Source organism: Taeniopygia guttata, chromosome 3 (genome assembly GCF_048771995.1).
Source record: "Taeniopygia guttata chromosome 3, bTaeGut7.mat, whole genome shotgun sequence".
Lineage (NCBI taxonomy): Eukaryota > Metazoa > Chordata > Aves > Passeriformes > Estrildidae > Taeniopygia > Taeniopygia guttata.
This window is the reverse complement of record NC_133027.1, coordinates 6492761-6514373: the sequence shown is the minus strand read 5'-3', so window position 1 is coordinate 6514373 and position 21613 is coordinate 6492761. Positions and strand designations below refer to the sequence as shown.

Here is a 21613-nt window from a genome sequence, read left to right as displayed (position 1 = left end):
AGAAAAATGTAAGAAATATCCATGTCATTTACTTCTCTTATGATACAATGTTTTGAAGCACATTAGCAGGTAGCATATCCTATAGAACAGCTTTACAAAGTTAAACATGGAAAATGGATCACAACAGTGTCAGTCATGGCAAATGCTCACAGAAGTGACTTGCACTGCCAAACACCTGGTCCTTTTTCCACAGCTGCAGTAGGTAATCACACCCACACTGTGTCAACATGAACCAATTCTACTGAAAGCTTATTTACTCCCTTAGGAGAACGTTTCTGTATCTGTGTTTGAAATGCACAGCACATTTATTTGGTCACCTTTCTAGAGTACAAAACACCGACTCAGTCATGCCAACAACAAAGAGAAAACCTGAAAAACCTCCAAGTCATCACCCACATGTCTTCATGTTCCGAAGGCAAATAGCAGTAAACAGACATCACCTTCTTACACTTGAAATTTAGGTGCTGAATTTCCTCTTGTAATACCAAGGTGCTGATTTCCTCAGTGATACCCAAAGCCATCCTCACCCTCATGGATACACAGACAAAGAGACAGGAATTCTGCTGCCTCATCTGTAAAGTGGAAGGGACCACGGGGAATGTTAAATTATTTCATCCCATAGATTTTTTTCATATGATGGCAGAGGATCAGCAAGGAGCTACACATCCCATGTCTTGCTACTATGTGATCCTCAAGTACACTTAGCAGTTTTGCTTTTCAATATTAGCAAGTAGCAATAGTTGAATGATCCGGGTAATGGGCAAGTAATTTCTGTGCTGCCAAACCAGTCCAGATTAAATAAATCTCTGAAAAATACTAAAGTATAATATTTATCCAAGTAAAAACAGAGTCCAGCGATGACAGAAAATGTTTTTAAGGAATCACAACTCCTTATAAGAACACTTACTAGAAATTACATTGGTTAACTGATTATACTTCTTAATTCTTGTACTAGTTCTGAATGCTTCAGGTTCTCACCTATAAGCTTTACACACTAACAGATTCACTGCCATCAGTCAGCAGTAAGGGGGACTCAATACCAGCTGATCAAAACTGCTTTTAAAAATTCTCAACTGGTAGAAGGTGCAGCAGAACTCCTCAGCAGCACAAGATATCAAACCTACCTAGCTTATCTCCCCTCTGATTTTTACACTGCTTCCTCCATTTCAAACCTCACTCAAATCAATTATCTGTAGCTCAATCTGGGGCATCCAAGTAAGTCCGTAATTATCAAGTCTCAAATGAAAAATAGGCTTCAACAGGAACACTGTGAGGTTTACTGTGCTTTTCTAGCACATCCAGAAACACTAAAGTTCACCTGAGAGGGGCACACAACTTTCTCCCGAGTTTTCACAGTATCTGCACACAAGGAAAGGCTGCAAGGGCTGGGAAAAGGCTCAGGGGTATCTCATCAATCAGGGTGTGGAAAAGACCAAGCGGTGCCCAATGAAAACACAAGAGGCAGTGGGACAAAATAAAACCAAATAAATGCACTTAAACATACATAAACACATTGTCATCCAGCGATCACAGCTTTCCAACATACTCAGGAAACCTTCCAGATGGTGTTTTTTGAAGGTTCTGACCTATTTTTAGGGGCAACTGACTAATTAAAATCAACACAGCTACAAAAAAAAAATTGACTGGACATATTTGGAGGAAGATGGCTCTGTGGGAAGGGTCTGCTCAGTTCTTGCCGTTTAGTAAGATGAAAACCTCATTAACAAAACAAGAGTGAGACAACGGGGTTGGACATTAGGAAGACATTCTTCACAAAAGGGTGAAAAGAGTGATCATATATTGGAATGGCCAGCCCAGGGAAGTGTTTAAGGGAAGACTGAATGTGGCACTTGATGCTGTGGTCTGGATGGTGTTTGATCATAGGATGGATTCGATGATCTCAGAGGTCTTTTCCAACCTGATTCTGTGATAAAACACCCCAAACATGTCAAAGCTAGTCAGCAGCTGCAGACCACGTAATTCCCCACAGCACAGCATCCTGCCTAACACCTCTGACAAAACAGCTCCCACTGTCAGCCAAGACAGCAACACTGCCTGCACCAGGCATTCAGTCACTGCTGGCACAGCTGGACTCCCCACTTATCCAAACCTTACACAACCAGCTCTTCTGCCAGCCACATCCCAGCGCCAAGGCAGAGGCCCAGTCTCCCAAGAGGCATGGCCACATTACACCCATCTCTCTGATTTTAAACAAAGGATGCCTTCAGCTACACAAACACTTCCCAAAGTTGCCCATTAGAGGTAACTAAGGCCCTCTGGTAGCCCTAAAACAGAAATCGAAACATAAATCAAGGAAGAGTGGAAAATACATCAAAATTCTAGCATGCCTGTGTCTTCAATAGAAATAGGCACTCACCCAGCAAACAGCACAGTTAGTTTCACATTCTTGGTACTTGGTTTAGGGAATCACAATACTGTCAGAACCCAGTGACCTTTCTGTAGTAGCCAAAGAAAAAGACACAAAGCAGATTTAAAATAAATTCCATTAAAAACACACTTCAATAGCTTATACTTTTTTTTTTTAATGACAGGAGATGGATTCATCAGATAACTGAAATCCTTGCATGAACTGGGAAGCCTTGCTGAAACCTGCTGCAGGCCTGGAGGGACAGAGTCCAATGTGAAGCAGCAAAAATAAATTGCTGCAGTGCTCCATAAAAGCCTCTTCAGGCAGGTTTCAAGCCAGTTCAAAGTCATTTATTGGAACAACAACCCTGGAAAGTCGTGTGACCTCCAGAGGTACCTTGCCAGCAGAACTGCAGTTATATTAGAAACTGAGCTTTTGCTTTACCAATTTATCACAACAGTTGCTAGATGCCTAAAACAAACTTCATTAGTACCGCTATTTCCACTTGTACATTTATCATATAAAACCTGCAAAATTTAGTCTCCTATAAAACAAAGTCTAACAATTTTGTTATTATGTATGAATAGAGTTACAAAGATATTTCATTTTATAGCAGACCAAGTTTAGACTACAGACAAAAGACTACAGCAGACACAATCTTACCCTTTTAACTACCATACTTTTCTTCACAACTATTTAAAAATCAAGTGCTGAACTTAAGGAGAATGATCCTTCCAACTGCTTTCCCACAAAAATGCTTCTACCATTTATGAGCTATAGGAATTTCAGCTGGTTTAATAATAATATTAAGTATATGTTCAGCCACTTAAGACAGACCTTAACACTGAAAAAGTAGCTCAGGTGTTTAAATGCTGAACAATCAAAACACCTCCGTAATTGTTAAACATAAGACGTGGTTATAAGAATGTTTTCTTTCCACTTCAATACCATATAATTTCCTGTCACCCTGACCTGAGTCACTGATGACAACCCAGATGCTTAAATAGAAAGGCCCGACAGACTTCCCACCACCCTTAAAATTCTAGTTCCTGATCCCAAAACTGTGAGTTTTGTCTACAAAGCTCTCCTGTAAAGACACAAGCACAAGGTGAGCACCAGGGTTTAGGAACCAAAGACAAATCCCTCCCAGCCAAGAGCTCCCACTGTTCAGGCTTCTTCCAGGCTCTGCATCTGCTCCACACCCCTGATTAAAAATGACCAGAATGACCAGCTCCCCAAAGATCCAAGTATTCCTTTAGGGTACAGATGTAGTTTTGCTCCTCCTCAATCAGAGTAGGGGAGTCCCTCACATTTCCCACTATCAGGGAAACCACTCTGAGCACTGGCCTTGTGCAAAAGTCCTTCCTTTCCTTTCACAACCCAATAACCATCCAACTGAGAACAGCTGAGGGCTTGAGCAGATGGAAATATTCAGTATTTTCTACTTTCTTTCTCATGGTGCCCAATAAAGTTACATCATCAACAGAGAGCGGGAAACCCACAAAGCTGTATTTCCAAGACATCTTAACCTAAGGATGTTGTGATCCTCCACTTTCTTCCATGCACATTCCCCCTGTTCTCTGCTTAAATTAGTAGTTATTTATAATACTGGTGAATCAGATAAAGAAAACAGCCCAAGAGAAAGCTTCTAGTGACAACTTTCTGCAAGTTTATCTCTTTAAGATGTCTCACTGCAGGGTCAGACACAAGACTGCTTCAAACCCACTTTAGATCAACCTCTACATCCCAGATCAGGAACACACTGCTCAGTGAAGCTCCAAACCACCCTCATTTGTGGTGGTGCTGTTCAGTGTGGAACAGTCTCACAAAATAATCTGGAATTTTCACTGCAACTAAACCCAGGAACACACTTAATGCACATTAATCTTTAACAGGCATTGTGTCCATGGAACTAGACTAAAACTACAAAGATATAAAAATGTCCAAAACTTGAAACCTGAATATGGCTCACACGAGCAATTTCCCCCTACAGATCCACTCATCTTGCCCCTCACCACTTGCTGCTTTGCTCAAAGCCAGTATCTGCCATGAAACCACATCCTAATATAACACAATTATTGATACCAGGCCGCTGGATTCCTGTCAACTCTGATGGTAAGGATAGAGTTCCATGCTATTAAGAAACTGAAGAAATGTAATTAGCTAATGGAGACCACACAGTCCGCACATATTTAACTGTACAGTCACCAGTTTTGAACCACACCACACAGAAGAGCAGACATTGCACTGAGCTGAGCCAGGCAGAGCCATCACATTCACGTTCCACATGGAGGATTTACAAACAGTTGCATCACAAGGGCTACTGCAAGCATTAAGCATCACCACTGAGATGTTTTACCTCCCCAGGAGCTCAGAAGGAGGTCAGTGCCTCCTGTACAGCCCCTGGAGTAGCAGTGACACATGGCAGAGCCATTTCTACCTGTGCCTCCTCCCAAGAGAGCCACACCAGTCGTGCCAGCTCCAGTCCAGATAAACAGCTCTGCACGAAGCAGTCACACCTCCTCCTGCTCCTGAAGCTTTGATCCCATGTGCCAGTCAAACAAACTCTGCTGCCACAAGGAAGGAAGGTGGCAGAGGAGGTTCTCTGCAGTTTAAGATAATGCTGACCTCATTTATTCAAATACTGACTTATCGTCTTATTTTAAGCAAAATGCCCAGAGCCATGAGAATTCTTTCATTAGTTTATAATAATACAACATAATGCCAATAAAACAGATATATTTTCATGCTGTTCTATGTACATTTTCTTTTAAGCATACACAATTAATTCCCAATTTGCTGTAAGCTAATTATTCCAGTCATGGATTATTTAAAAGACAGAACCTAAATCTGTACAATTTATTAGTTCAGGTTGCTGGGCAAACAAACAATCCTTTCAAGCACCAAAGATGCTTCCAATACATACAAACACACAGTGTTGGACCCAAGCTGATTCTACATAAAACCAGCTCAGCTATGTCCACCCAGTCTTTGGAAGCACCACAAACACCCTGCTGTCACCCAGTGGGGACTCAGTTTGGATGCCAACAGGATTTGCTCTGTTTAAAGTAATTTCATGCTGAAGTGAGTATGAGCCTTCACTCTCTCTTCAACACATCCCATCTCAGAAGGCTCAGCAGGTTCAAAACAGCATTAGATGAGTGAGGGCAGTCAGACACTGCTGCAGTCAGGCTAAATTCCCAGTAAGTCCCTTTCCACTTCCTCAGCACAGGGGCTGACCAGCCAGAGCTGTTAGATATGTGATGGTTTACAAGACCATCTGCTATAAAGATAGCTTTTAGGAAAAAAATAACAAAGTCAGAATAAACACACACCACATAGAAAACCAGCAACAGCAAACAAATAAAAGAATGGCAACAAAGCAGCTTTGAAACTCTCACAATATCCCAAATCTCATGGAAGCCTTTGCTTCCCCACACTTGAGTGCCAACAGCCCAGCTACTGTCAACTTCCCATGTTGATGAAGTGCTCTGAGCTTAATGGGGAAAAACTACCATTGCAAGAGAGGAAGGAACAAGCTGGCACAAAGGCACTTCTGTTACTTTCCTAAGGGGTCTCACTACATTTTCTACTTTCTAATGATAACAAGTACCTTACTGCATCCTTTCAATAGATACTTTTTCCCAAGGTCTGTACTGAGAGGACTAGAGGCACTGGTTTTTAGTTTAGGGGAAATTTAGATTAGACCTCAGGAAGGAACTCCTGCTGCTGAGGGTGGTGAGACAGCGCCTGGAGCTGGCTGGGGATTGCACTGAGAGTCTGTGATTGGGATGTCAGTGCCATTGCAGTGAGAAGGTATTTTTGGGAGAAGTGATTACTGGCTGAAACTAATTTCAGTTTGGCCAACTTTTGCAGAATTTCCTGTCAGCTGCAAGAGTAAAATCAAAAGTGTAAGAAACTTCAGTGAGGTTATAAGAAATCTGCCAGTTACAGGATGTCTCTGAAAAGAACATGCTAATGACAGGGATCTGTTAATTTATTTGTATGGTTTACAACAAAAAACACCATAAAATATATTTGTGTCTGAATCATGGGATAGCCTGGGTGGGAAGGGACCTTTAAAGATCATCCATGGGCAAGGACACCTTCCACTAGACCTGGCTGCTCCAAGCCCCATTCAGCCTGGCCTTGAACACTTCCAGGGATGAAACATCTGCAGCTTCTCTGAGCAGCCTGTGCCAGTGTCTCAAGCCTGGGACAAGGAAACTTGAATAAAGTTTTTTTCCTTTTTCTGTCCACCCTGCAGTATCTGCTATTTTTCCTTACTTATTTTGTAACCTGCTCTGTGCTGCATCATCCAGTTCTAGCACAAATATCTTCTGCTTAAAGCAACAATTCCTCTACATCCATAGCTTGCCTAAAAAAAGGGAAAATAAAAACAAAAATAGCAGTCTACCCTTGAGACAGTCTAAAGCCAGGAGACTTGGTTCTGTCAGCACAGAACTCGTCCATCTGGAAGCCACCCTGGATTGCCTGGCATTTTCAGATTGGGTAAGGCAATGGTGCATTCTCCACTATATGACTCACCGTGCATTTTTAATAACAAGTTTGTGTTGAATTTTACAGCCCAGTAAGAATGCCTGAAATAATTAGAAAAATGAACAGTTGAAAACAGTTAAAAATGTAGGCTTTTCCTCCCAAATTATTTCAACTAATGAGAAACTTGTTGCATTCTAACAGTAACCACATCAAACATCAGTTTCTTGTGCTGGCTTGAGTGCAATTAGCAAGAGACTTTGGGAAGGAAACTAAACAGTACAGGAGAAACCCTGCCCAGCAGCCTGCTCTGAACGACACAAACCACATATGCCTCATTTTCCCACTCCAGGCTTCTGTAATTTTCTGGAGTGCATTATAGTGCTTAACACTGTATAAGATAAAATGCAACTGAAAATTGAATGTTTGTCAATTTTCACTTACCTAAAGCAAATTGTCTTCACAATATACCCTCATAAATTTACAACTGTGTGCTGTACATAAGTCACCACTGACAACCAGATGGGAACAAACATGTTTTAGGGGTACCTCACTTCAGATTTATCAACTCTAGAGGAAGAATCCCATCATGTCTCCTCCAATATTACCAGAAATACTTGTCTTAAGCTTAGTCATAAATTTAATAAATGTTAAAATTGTGGATTTAACTCCCCACTTCTATGAGCAGAATTGCTGAGTTCTTTCCTTTACAGCACAAGACATGAAATGGGAAGTATTAGAATGAAACCTCAACCACTTCCAGGTATTTAACACTTTGTAAGGTTAGAGGAGGTCAAAACATTTAGCCTGGGAAGTGACACGAAGCACAAAGTGATGGTTTGTGCTACATGCTATTTCCCTCAGTGTGAGCAGGGCTCAGAGCAAGAGGTGACACCTGCAGGAAAGGCATCAATGTCCCCATGAGCGGAAGTGAAAAAATGCTACTAATTCACATTACAGAGAAAACCAGGGATCTTTGAGGACACAGGGGAACATACTTAAAAAAAAACCCACACCACATTTTCTGAAGCCATGACTCAGACATTGTTCCATATATAGACTATGCCTCTTCCTCTGTTCCTTTCCTTAAGTTAATTTTATAACATCTATTTGGCAAAACATTCAAGGTGAGTCACAGAACACCAAATTACAAACTGTGCTAAAACAAAGCCAAAAAAGCACTGAAGAACAAAAGAATTTATATTTTGTTCAAATCCAGAGCACCAAATAAACAGTGAAAATACCTTGAGGTAAACATCGTATTCATAGGTGTTCCCTTTAAAGCCTTCACTACATAATTAGCTTACAAAAATAAGTTTGAAGCTGAAGATTCTGTTGCTTATCTGAGAACTCTTTTTAAAAAGTCATTCCCCTGAAAAATAAAAACTGTATTTGAAGTTTCCTTTCTTCTGTCAGGACTCCACACTATTATAAAAGCTTCAGCTTCTCCTGCAGATTATTTTTTTCAGGATTCTCCTAGCCAAAAAGGACATCATGATCATAGCCCCAGGCTATGAATTCAAGAGTTATGAAAATAAGAAAATCTCTGAAAGCCTTTTGGGTTTAAATGAAAACTCCTTTTACACTCCAAAGAAATGCAGAAATGCTTTGACAGACAGCCTACAATTTGGCACATTTCTAATTCTGAATGACAATTAGTACTTGCGCAAACATGGCAAGAATCTGGCTTTGAAATAAATTTACAGGAACTTAAAAGCATTATTCGGAGCATGCACAAAGCACTCCCTTCATCTGTAAACACAGACATGATGCAAGAGTCTGAATGGTCCAAGATTGGAATTCTGCAAAAACCACAAAATATGGTTAGCATTACAACAGGAACAAGTGTTTGTATCTGACTCCATGCTGTCAGGACATACTAATTGTGACATAAAGTTCATTTACTTTTTAGTGTGAACATTTTACTCAAGACAATAAACTGAACTTCTGATGGAAAAAGCACAAAGAAATCCCTATGAAATGGATTTTACAAAAGCCAGTCAAAACAGCAAACGCTCAAGGGCACCCTACAATCTCAGACAGTTTTAAAGAAGGCAAAATTGTTTCATTAGGTCAATTATGCTCTAAAAGTTCAGAGAGTAAGTCCTTCAAATATCTATTTTCACACGTATTTAGAAGGATTTAATTAATTCTTTTTAAGATCATAATTTCAATCTGCATGGTTTGCAAGGCTTCCAATCACAGGGAAATAGGGTTTGAAAAGACCTCTGGCAGTTACTTAATCCAAACTGGTCAGAGCAAGGTTAATCTCAAAGTAAAATCAGGTTGCTCAAGGCTTTGTCCAGCTAAATTTTAGAAGTTTTGAAAGGATGGAGATAAAACAGCCACCCCAAACACCTTTTCTGATACTGAATTTTCATAATAATTTTTCCACTTTATATTCAGTGGGAATTACCTCTGTCCTAACTTGCAGGCATTGGTTCACAATTTTTCACTGTGCCTCCAAGAGTAGGTCGCTCTCCTCTCCAGGCTACACCTACTTCTTGCACACCATATGCACCAGCCTCCCAAACATCCTCGACTCTCCAGTTCAGTGGCATTCCCTCTGCATTTGAGGGGAGGGAGGAACAAAACTAGACACAGTATTTTAGAGACTGCCTGTGAGTGCCAGAGAGTAGGGAACAACCACTTCCCATCCCTTGCTGGCTACTCTCCCGCTCGTGCCCCCCAGTAGACAGTTCATTACTACTGCAGCACATCAGTCATCCCCCACCCCATTCACTGTGGAGTTTTTTTAGGTACCTGGTCATAATCTTGAGCATTTGAAGAAATCAGTGTTATCAGTGAGCATCCCTACCTGCCCATCCTCCTGCCTCACTCCCAATAATTCTTTCCCTGTACACCCATTTGGCTGAAACATGCCAGAAGAGCAGCATCTCTAAAATAAGAGCTGTAGATTTTTTATTTTCAGGGCTTTTTGCAGAGTCAGCACTGAAGCACTCAAATCTCAGTCCTTCTGTGGAAAAGACCTCAAGACTTCCCCAACACTTGCCCTTCTAACCTGATGGCTGGCTGATCATAAAATATGCAGCTTGGAAGCAGCTACAGCATGTGCTGTGACTAGAAGAGTTAATTGATAGTAACACCACGATTGGTATTTGAAGAATTTGAGAAGGGATCAGAGGCCTTACAGAGTTCATGAAAAGCAGTGTGGGATAGCAGAAAAGCAAGGGATAGCAGCTGCTGCCATCAGGAGACAAAGTACCCGAGGCAAGTTCACAGAAAGCCAAGCCTCACCTCTGCTGCTCTCAACACAGTCACTTGAAGGAGTAGTTTAGATTTCAGAAGCACAAATGAAATGCTCTTGGTTGTTCCTACATATTCACAAGTACAGGCATAAACCTGGGGACCCAGCTATATACACACAAAAAAAGTGAAATCAAGAGAGAAGAGTCAGCAATAACACCTCGGCTTTTTCACACACCAAGGTCAGGATTTAGTGCTTCAGTCACTGCTCAAAACTGAAAAACCAGGATACAGCAGTGAACAGCAGGATCCAGCAGCTCTGTGTTGATGGGAAATCAGTACAGTCTCCTTGCTGCATGGAGATGGCAGGCTGTGCCTTATTGTACTGACAGCACATCTCCTGTTTCATAAACAGCTTTATTTCATCTGCTGTTCATCCAGCCTGAGGTTTTCTGTTATTGGTTATCTACCAGGGCAGGTTTTCTCCTACAACCTACATATTAGAAGCTATTTACATTACAATCCATACATGTGCCTTATAGTTCTCTCTCAGTAAGGATGAAGCACTAAGACTGAAACAGCAAACTCTTCCCACAAAATAAGCATCTAGTAAGGTGATGAGCACATGAAAACAAGAGGAAGGAATTTTATACATTCTTAATTGCGCTTTTACTTGACAACCCCACACTGTTAATTTATATATATATACACCCCTATAGCACACAATGATTTAAAAAATGCCTTCAAGCTCTCCTCAAGCTAAGGGTGTCAACTGAGAGTTTCCAATTCCCCTACTTCCTGACCCCACATCTTTATTCAGATACTGGTAGGCTCTAAAAGCAGACCCTGTTATGCTTCTGATAATGTGAATGAGTCAATGTAATGGTTTTTAGTATAATCATCCCCTTCACAGACACTCTCCTTTTCCCTGTGCTGAAGGATGAGATGTATTTTCAGTAACCTGTGGGTCAGGCAAAGGAAGCCCTGTATTTGATTTTCAAGAGAAAACAGCACAGTTCTTGATAATTTATCCTTAATTAAAAGGCTACATTCTGCTGTTTGCACTTCTCAAGAAAATCTGCTGCCTCCTTATCTATCTACTGTACCCATGAGAGCATGGGATTAACATATTTGCTTTTATCTTCATGGCTTCAAAAGCCTTGCTCACCTCAGCACTCCCACTGCCCCACTTGCAGCACAGCAACTGATTCCACCTGGCCTCTGAACAGCACCAAGCCAGCTGAACACAGTAAGATGTGTTGTTTGGGACACTGAGGTTTCAAACAAACAGCCATAGCCCACCCTGCAGACACTCACTCAGCTTGTAAATCCTGCTAATTTTGTCAAGTCTTGTACCAAAATCTCTTAACAAAAGACTATTACTCACTTAACCTCTTTGGAAAGGGAAACAAACAGGCTCTGCTTTTCAGGAACGACTGCTTCAATCGCTTACAGAGACCAGAGTTTTACAGTGACTCCAACAGTCTGAGGCTAAAGGAGTGACCCTGCACGGTCTCTCCCTACTCATTCTCATTTCACCACCTCTTCCCCTGTGCTGGTCCCACAGTTGTGCTGCTCTAGGGTGTGTCTGTCTAGTTTGCTGCCAGATCAGCCAGCTGGTTCTCTTCCAGCTGGATTCAGCCTTGGCCAGCATCTTGAACTAGATCATTGTATGGACACATGATCACTAAACCTGCCAAAAGGGGAGATTAAAGAACACACCAATATCTGCATTACCCAGGGATTGACCATACCAAGAAATGATGGATCTAGCATTCCTGGCAGTTTGTTCTAGCAATTAATAACTTCCCTGACAGAAACATTTAGATGTTAAAATGAGTGCAAATAGCAATGTGATTTACCTCAAGTTTTAGGCAGGCTTATTCTATTTAATCGTGCATTTACTGGTTTATGATAGTGCTAAAAAAGCCAAACTACATAAAAGCATTTAAGTGATGGGAACATTGCAAGCCCAGCCCAACTGCAGAAAATCAAGATACAGAAGAGGTGCATACTTTTACAGATTGTGCTCAGTCCTCTTCTCTAGACATACACATTATCGAGAACAACCAAAATCACCACCTACAGAAATACAAAAGGCATCTCAGTAACAGGTTCTAGCTGTTTAGAATCTATTTTCTCTTAAAGGTATTATTAAATCAATTAAAAAATTGCAAATTAGAGGTACAGTTTAAAAAGAACATTTGGCTGGCTTAAAATGGATTGGAGGAACAAAAAAACCCTTTACAGGTACAGAAAAAGAATGCTGTGAAAAAATCAGTTTGGTGGATCATGAACATGTAGGGAGAACAATTAATATAGACATGCTGAAGAAACTTATGAAATTATAGCATGAATCTAGTGCAAAGTAACTGCAGGTTAAAATGGAAAAGGAAAAATACTCTACATTCCCCAACTTCTGAAATTCAGTCTCATCCACTCTCTTGCCCAGGAGGTAAGGACTGCAGCCAGTGAGGCCATCCAGCTTGCTGACATGATGGCAAAACTGGCACAGGGGTTTCTCCCCACCAGCCAGCTCGTCAGCTCCCAGCAGGGCTCACGGCCCCTGGAGCCAGGGCAAGCCAGACACGGCGCTGCCCAGCTCGGGCCAGACACGGCTCTGTCCAGCTCGGGCCAGACACGGCACTGCCCAGCTCGGGCCGGACACGGCGCTGCACAGCTCGGGCCCTGGCCAGCAGCAGCCAGGAGTTATCTCTGAAGCACAGCCTGGAACTGCACCCACAGTGTGACTTTGGGACAAGGGAGATTAGATGCAAAGCAGCCTAAAAACAAATCTGTTCATAGCTCAAGGTACAAGTTCAGAGTTAAGTGATGAGATTCTTCCTCATTTCATTAAACTAGTCGTTTTATTTCTTCACACAGCAAAGATGGAGACACTTCTCCACGAGTGCCAAAGAAGCATTGAGAAAAAACAACTTGAAACATACTGACAAGTTTGCTTTTATATTTTTCCTAAAAATTAAGAAACAGTGCAACTTGGGGAAATAAAAACACACTAAGAGGAATGATGGTATACTGGTATGTTACCAATAAAGCCACAAGTGAACTGAAGAGCCAAAACTGGAAGACAGAAAATTTCTATTGGGGCCCAACTGACAAATGCTGTAAGCATGCTGCAGCTGGTATCAGTGTCAGCAGCATGTTCATCCTCCTCCTGCAGCCATGAGCTCAGTCTCAGTTTTTGGACAGCCAGCCTGGCTGAAAGCTGATTCAGGAAGACAGGCAAGTTTCAGATTATTTGCCTCATAAAAGCAAGGGATGAGAACAACGCACACTAATCAGAGGTAAGCAAAGGCTCAGACTTCAGTGCCAGCTTAAAAAGATCCAACTGTATCCACAGTCAAAAGCATTTGACAAAGGCTGACCACTTACTAATTTCATCAAAGAGGCAGAAACTGATGACTTTAAAGTCTTCTTTAAGAAGTAAGTCAGGCAAGTTTCCAGGAACTCTAGCAAAACTGGCTTATTTAAAATTAAAGTAAAAATCATCAATAACTCCCATCCACAAAAATCTATTCACAGCTGCTGCAGAAGCAAAAATAATGAGACTGCCTAGCACTGCTTAATTCCAAAACCATCTGCCTCTAATGACAAAAAGTACCATGTTTACAGTGATTTACTTACTGTTAAGAAACAGTGCAATCTTGAGCCATTTAAATAATTTACAGCAACACTTTATCTAGTTAAAACAATGAAAGCAGTAGCATTCATTTTGAGTTTCTGTAACAACAATGTTAAATTTAAACTCAATTTGGTATCACAAAGCTCTTCAGCACTAAGTGGAGAGCAACTGCAGCCCTCACCTGTAATACCACAGGTCAGCACTGTGCAAACTGTTTAAATTAAAGGAAAATGCTTAATTTTTTTTATTATTCAAAATACTATATTCTAATTTATTCTGCTGAAAGCAGTCCTGGCCTAATACAGAATTTACAGAATGTTCTGAGTTGGAAGGGACTCACAAGGACCATTGAGTACAACTCTTAAATAAATGGCCCATACAGGGACTAAACTCATAACCTTGCTGTTTTTAGCACCAGGCTCTGAGAGCTGAGCCAATCTCAGGGTCATGAGCATATTATAGGTAATAAATTTTCCTTTAAGAAAAGTGAACTTAATACTCTAAATTACCTCATATTATACTCTCTACAGTGTACATCACCCCAAAGTGGAAAGATTTAACTCATTTGGCAGACACATACTGTGATTTTTCCTTCAGTCTGATTTAGGACTCTGGCAGTGGCAAGACTTAAATTTTTGTTCAAAAATATCTACAATGCATTGTTTTCTTTGTTCAAGATTTCTAAAAAATAAGTATTTCATACTGACTGTATATGAAGAAAGTCAATTCTGCGTGGAAGTAGCAAAGTAAAACACAATCCCACCCAAAACCTCTTGCTGGCATTAGACAGAAAGTAAATAGCAGTGCTGGTGAAATGAAATCTGAAGTTTAAGCTGGTAAACAGGTAATAATTTAGGGTAAAAGGACACTTATTAACATAGCAAGAGTTCTCACCAGAAAAGAGGCAACTGGAAAGGCAGTTTTAGTGCTTCAGTCCTGCTGTCACCAGTGCACCAGGACAGCCGTGGGTGATGATCGAGCAGGGCTGTGCTCCCACCACCACAGCACTGGGGAAATCTGTTTCTCACCACCCCACATCCAAAGTAAGGGACGGCAAAGGCTCAAGCACCACCTCCACTGAATGCTGGGAGCATTATTAGCACATTCACAATTCAGAGTAGAAACAAAAAGCAACATTATGGAAAGAAAAAGCAGAATGGAATTTAGCTACCTTACAAAATACAGGATGCAGTTTAAAAAAAGACAAATACCCACTTTAAAAGAAGAAAAAGGTTAAACCCCTGCCAAGAGGACAAGAACACATTTTAAGTGCCCAGGTAGCAATCACAGCTGATAGAAACTGCTACACCCCAGACCCACTAGCAACAAATTTCACCTGATTAACTCACTACTTCTGTCAAGATGATTTTAGTCACTTTAAGCATTTTCATTGCTGCTCTTTCCTAACAAATCATTTTTATCAAGCTAGGTTAAATAACTACCAGACCAGCAGTCATATGTGACAGCATCTCGAGGGAAGCAAAACAATGGGAAGAGCAGAGTTGTGACAGCCAGAGCAGGACAGACCAGGCAGCCACCTCACTTAGCCCCAGACAGCGCAGTGTGCCCGACCACACATTTCCTGTGTTTATGCAACAAAAACCCACTAAGGGAAAAAAAAACCAAGCACAGACAGACAGTGGAGAAAGCCCGTGAAGGCGGAGATAATACAAGGGCAAGGTCCTACCTAGCAGAAACTAAAGCTCTTTAAGAACTGTTAGAAAAACAAAAGAAATCAAGACAGTAAATATAATTCCACCCCTGCATGAAGTTAACTCTTGAATAACGTGAAAAACTCTTTTCAACAGGATGAAAACATGATTAATACTAAAATAACTATCCAGTAAAGGTGACCAGCACCTGGAATGGCTGGCACATGACAAAAGTACATATAGAGACTTCTCAGTATGAAGCCACCAAACAATCACCCACCATTTCTCAAAATCACAAGAAGTCTGGCAGAGCAAGGAGCAGTTTTAGAGCAAAAAAAAACCACATTGAAAGGACATATTTCACCCATGCATTCCCATATATGTTAAACAGTGATTCCCACTATCACAGATAGTGGTTGGCAAAAACCACAAGGCTTTTTTGAACCCCTTAGGGATGGACAACCATGGACTTGAACTATGTATAAAAAAAGACCTGGTGAAACCACAAAGGTGGTTTCTGGTGACACGTCTGAGGAAGTTCATAAATCACTTATGGCCAGACTTGGGTATTTTTAAAAGAAAAAAAAAAAGAAAGGAAAAACCACTTTTCACTACAAACCTACTTTCCCTATCCTTTTCCTCCTTATCTATCTCCACAGTCAGGACTCTCAGCACAGAAGTTCTTACATTCTTGGGGGGAAAAAACTCAAAAACAAAAAAAGGCAAGAGCTGAGCTGACAGAATTTCTAGCATCTTTTGATGTGATTTCTGCTCTATCTTGACCTAAAGTCAGGATCCATCAACTCTTCCCACTTACTGTAATTTGGTTTCCCAGTAGCTTAGGCACATATCTTCCAGGATCAATTTTACATCACCCTCCCTTATGGTTTTATCTACAATAAGGAAAATAGTAGTAAGAAACCACTTTGCTGACCACCACAAGTCCAGCTGCTCAACATCAGGCTCATCAAGTACTTGAGTACAGAAGGGTTGAACAACTTCAACGTCTGATTGTCATTTTACTAATATTACAATAAAGTCTGACTGAAGCTCAACTGCACATCCCACCTTCCACATTCTTTGGTAAAAGCAATAGAAGTCTTCATCTATCCTATCCCATTTGCTTAGGGGTGTATGGAGCAGATTTTTGGTTGGGGGGTTGTTCTGTGAGGGATTTTTGTTTGTTTTTGAATTGAAGAACAAATCCTGAAGTAATGTTCTAACAGGTTCTTGGAATACAACTGATGAATACTGAATCTGCCACTGTCTCCACAGCAATATGTCAAAAGTGTTGAGTCTGCTTACAAAAACCTTCTAGATTGTTTTTTGTTGACAACATGAAGGTAGCAAAAGGCTTCACAGGAAGTTTAATGTTCAGTGAACCCACTCTGTAGATACAGATATTTATACTTATTCTGCTGGCAATAAAGAAGTGTATCTGGCTTCTTAAAGTATTCAAACATTATATTTTTTTCTGAAGGTAACACGTGGCAAATTCAAATATACTAACCATGGGCACCACAAATCAAAGTCTGCACAAATTTTTGGAAATAAAAAAGATGGGGGGATGCATATAGCTAAGAAGATACTGACAGACCTTCAGTGGGTTGCAGTTTTCCACTGGGGCAATTTATCAGCTGCTGCTGCAATGTTTCCTTCTTAGTTATAAAGCCATATGACAAGCAGCTGGAAGCTAATCTCTCCAAGTTAATATCAACTCTAGACAGCAAAAGACAATTCAATAAATAAGGTCTTTTCAACCTAGACCATCTGAATACATTTTTTTTTCCCTTTAATCTGTTTATCAAGCTGTTTCTAGAGTCATACACAGACAATTAATCTACTGCAGAGAAGGTAGAGAATTATAATGACAGGGTGAATTATAATGAAGGTGTACAGGACATTCCCCATAACTTTATATGCTCCTGTGTGTTTTACCTCTGATCACATCCCCCTCCCCTTCCTTCAGATGCCTGAATGACACATGCTCTTGAAACATTAATTTCCAGCCACCAGAAGAACATGAAAGAACTTGTTTCCAAGGCATTCTGTACTTCTGCCCTTCTCCTTTTGGTTCCTCCAGAGTCATACTGACTGTTCTTACTTCTCTATAAATTTCAAAAATCCTTGAGTCCGTAAGATACCACAACACCCCTCTCTAAGCTGCCTCTTACATGTAAAATCCCTTCCACAAGCTGACATAAAAGACAATCTCTTATCAAAAGCCAGTCTACCATGACACCAGTAATAAAATAATCAACTAATGACTTAAGGTAAATTGTGAGGCAACTACTAATTACAGTGAGTGCAGAGCAAGCTACAATTGCTTCTTTTTCCACTCTTATTTTTAGTGATGTTTTATTGCACATTCTTCACCCCTTTTGACTACAATCAAGAAATACTTGGAAATCTGAATGAAGGACAACACTTTCAGAGAAAATCTATTTAAAAGGCTCTAGGATTATTATACAATCCTTTCTAGAGCCTGACCACTATCCTGGCAGGAACTGCACATACACACAAATTGTTATGGTAACAAATACCCCACACAACAGCAATACTCAATACAGTGTGTGCACCCACTCAGTTCAGTCATATCTACAACAGTAATAACATGCTCCTTATGGTCATCAGCAGAGGATTTCCTTTAGAAAAGTAAACTTAAGGACAAAAATACATAAAACCATGTCATAGAATAACCGTATTTAATCATGAACTGGACTCAGTCCCCATAAAGTATTTCTAACTATACTAATTGAGTATACTAAGGATTTCAATAACCCAAATCTACCATACGTCAGTTCTGAGGTAGCTCTCATTTCAGCATTACAGCCTGAGTTCAATATGTTTAATTAGCATACTAAGCCTTTATGCTTTAAGAACTACCATCACAGGCCACTACAATGACCTGGGCAGACATTTCTCACTCGCAAATACAACAATGCAGCCCGAAAAGAAATTAAGAGCAAGTCTTACATCTTCTGAATAATCACAAAAAGCACCTAAAAGTGAGATGTTTGGTTTCTACCAGATTTAAATCACTACTTTCATTTTATATTTTCAGACTTCATTTTAAGTGTGCTTTGGAACCCGTAAGACAACTTCCACTGAGATGAACACACTGAAAGGAGATCTTGATAATCAGCAGAACACCAGCCAGGAGGAGCGTTCTCGCTTCACTAACTGCACGTTTGATCTGCACACCGTGCACTTCTACATTTTCATGCACAACGGGGAGGCAGAGAAGCTATCCAAAAGCCAGGTAACCTTCCACTTAAAAAGTTTTGCTCCCGTTCTGATGGAGCATGTTTGCAGAGAGCAGCACAAGCACACAGGACACTGAAGCCACTGGCACCCGCGCCCAGCACACACCCCCCACGAGTACACCGGTGCTGCACAGCACAGCAGAGCAGGGTGGAGGTATGAGACACAGACAAAATGATTCGTGCACCGTTTTGGACCCCAGTGAGGTCCAATGTCTCTATAAAGGGGAAGTCGCTATTGGTGTTTCAAGTTCACTCGTTGAGACTTCCCTGTGCGGACGCTTACATTAAAAACCAGACCCATCACAATTGACTGTTTCTAGTGTGAACCTGAGCTGGAACATCCTGAACACAGGAACACTCTCAGTAGTTCTACACTCGATCTCTCTAAATTAAAGTGACTGCTTCCGCCTTGGTGGAGAAATGGGCGAAGGCGCAGCTCAAATTGACGCTGAGTGGAAAAAAAAAAAAAAAAAGGCGAAAGGGCTGGATTTAACCATAAAAACTTTTATGCTTCACCAAGCCACTCCCTCCGAGCAGCACCAGGCATTACTGTATACCTCGCTGTCCTCACCGAACCCCACGGAACCCCCCGCGCCTCCTCCCAGCCCGGGCCCCTCCGCAGCCCCCGAGACCGCCGGGGGGGACGGGGCGGCCGCGGCCTCTCGCAGGAGGGAGCGCCCCCCGCTCCCCGAGCACCTGCCGCCCTCGCCGGCCAGCAGCGCCTTCCCCGGCTACCGACACCGCTGCCGCCCCGGGCTCCGCGGGGGCTGCCCCGGCCCCGCGCCCTCCCCTCAGACAAAGGGCGGCGAAGCGCCCCGTAGACGCGGACAGAGGCGGCCGGTCCCGCCGCTCTCCCCACCGCGCTCACCCATGCTGCGACCGCCCGCCCAGGCTCGGCGGAGCGGCTCCGGGTCCCGCCGACGCGCTCAAGCCGGGCACTGCGGCTCCATCCGTGACGCTAGGGGCGTGGAAGAGGCGGCTCCGAGCCGCGGGCGGCCCGGGGCAGAGGCGCTGCTGGCGCTGCTCGCCCGTCCCGTCCCGTCCCGCCGCTGCCGCCGCCTCAGCCGAGCTCGGGCACCGGCGGCTCCGCCCCGCCCACGGCGGGGGGCGCCAGGTCCCGCGAGAGCCGCGCGCTGCCACCGCCCCCACGCCGTTGCCAGGCGGGGGTGACGTCACCTCCAGGCTCCGCCCCCGTCCCGCCCCTCAGGGCAGGGACCGCCCCCGGCCCCGCCCCCGCGCCATACCCCCGTCACCCCCCCCCCGTTAGACCCCGCGTTAGGCGCCTCAGCAGCGCCTCAGCAGCGCCTCAGCGCCGATCTAATCACCGCCGTCATCAAACCCCCCATAGCCCCCGCACAGCTTCCTCATCACTCCTCAATCAGCCTCCTCACAGCTCTCTCATAACCCACTCACCTCCCCTCACAGCCCCTTCAGCAGCCTCCTTGTCACTCCTCTCATCACCCCCTTCACATCCCTCATGGCCCCCTTCGCACAATCACAGGATAAGTCAGGTTGGAAGGGACCACAGTGGTTCCACCTCCCTGATCAAGCAGAATTACCCAGGGCACATGGAATTGTGTCCAGGCATTTCTGAAATATCTCCAGAGAGGGAGACTCCACAGCCTCTCTGGACAATCTGTTCAGTGCTTGGTCACTGTACAGGAAATAAGTTCTTCTTCATGTCCAGGTGGAACTTGCTGGGGTCAGTCCCTGCCCGTTCCTCTGGTGCCATTGCTGGCCCTGGAGCAGAGCCTGAGCCCTGCTCTGCCCCTCCCTGCACACAGGGACAGACTGGGGGAGATCCCTCTCAAGGCTGAACAGTCTCAGCCCCCTCAGCCTTTCCTTGTAAGAAAGATGTTCCACTCATCTTCTCCACAGTGTCCACTGGACTCACTTCAGGAGCTCCATGTCTCTGACAGAGCCCAGAACAGGACACAGCACTCCAGCTATGCCTCAGCAGAGCTGAGCAGAGGTGCTGGATCACCTCTGACGTGCTGGCGGTGTTCTTCCTAATGCACACAGGATCTTTTCGCCTTTTTTGGCCTCAAGGACTCATGAACAGCACCAACCCCTCCACCACTCCCTTCACTGCTGGGGCCACCCCACATCCCTGCCCTGCTTCCTGCGCAAAGTCTTCCTCTGGGCCTGGCACACAGATCTTACGAGGAAAGGCTGAGGGAGCTGAGGGGGATCAGGTTGGATGGAGCCTTTCACGGAAAGGGTGATTACCCACTGGAACGGGCAGCTCAGAGACAGTGGAGTCTCATCCCTGGAGGGGTGTTCAGCAAAGACTGGATGTGGCACTTAGTGCCAGGCTCTAGCTGACATGGTGCTGCCTGGTCACAGGTTGGACTGGATGATCTGAGAGGACTTTTCCAACCTAACCAACCCTTTGGCCAATATCATTAACATCATGCACGTGTTTGTGGGCTTGTGCACTGCTTTTGAAGAGTTTATAGGGTAGGGGTCTTTCTTTTTTGTTGGGTGGGGCTTTTTTATTTCAGATGCATGTAGGAAAGTGCTCCAAGCTATATCAGGCTGCCACTATTTAGGTTTTTGTGGGAAACTCAGGAATGAGTGAAACAACTACTTAGAACTGAAGCAATTTAAAGAAAAAACTCTGACCCTGAGGCCAAAAGGACATGTAAACATGGTCTGGTTTTGATGAAAATCAGGGAATATAACACAGCAGGGCTCTCTGAAGTGAAAATACTCCCTCTTCTTTGCTGCAGACATCCTTTTATGAGTGGTTCCAAATGAGCTGTTTCAGCCAAGCTCAGGACAAAATTAGCCTGAAAAGAATGTCAAGTATTTCCAGGAGTCAGCTTTTGCTTAGCATCTTTCTCATGGCACAGAAAGGGAAAATGAGTCAGATCATGAGCACTAAAGACAAAACATGAAGTCTGAGTGTATAAACAACTATATATCATATTTTATTATGGTATTTTATCTACTTCACCATACATTGAGGCAGGTGCTT

The 21613-nt window shown here is 43.0% G+C and overlaps 1 protein-coding gene across 6 annotated transcripts in view; it reads right to left on the bottom strand.

Annotated features, from left to right (window-relative positions):
* Positions 1-21613, bottom strand: part of CD2AP (CD2 associated protein) — a 132734-nt gene that overhangs the window by 56240 nt on the left and 54881 nt on the right. For 2 of the 6 annotated variants that reach the window (XM_030269956.4, XM_030269958.4), the window contains exon 1: positions 19502-19775. The exons of 1 other annotated variant lie outside the window; for it this stretch is intronic. In XM_030269956.4, coding sequence (XP_030125816.4) covers positions 19502-19505 — 4 coding nt within the window. In that variant the 5' untranslated portion in view covers positions 19506-19775. Of the gene's footprint in view, positions 1-2377; positions 2458-16184; positions 16203-19501; positions 19779-21613 lie in introns of those variants that run through there. 3 more of the 6 variants (XM_030269957.4, XM_072926302.1, XM_072926301.1) reach the window with 3 other exon arrangements.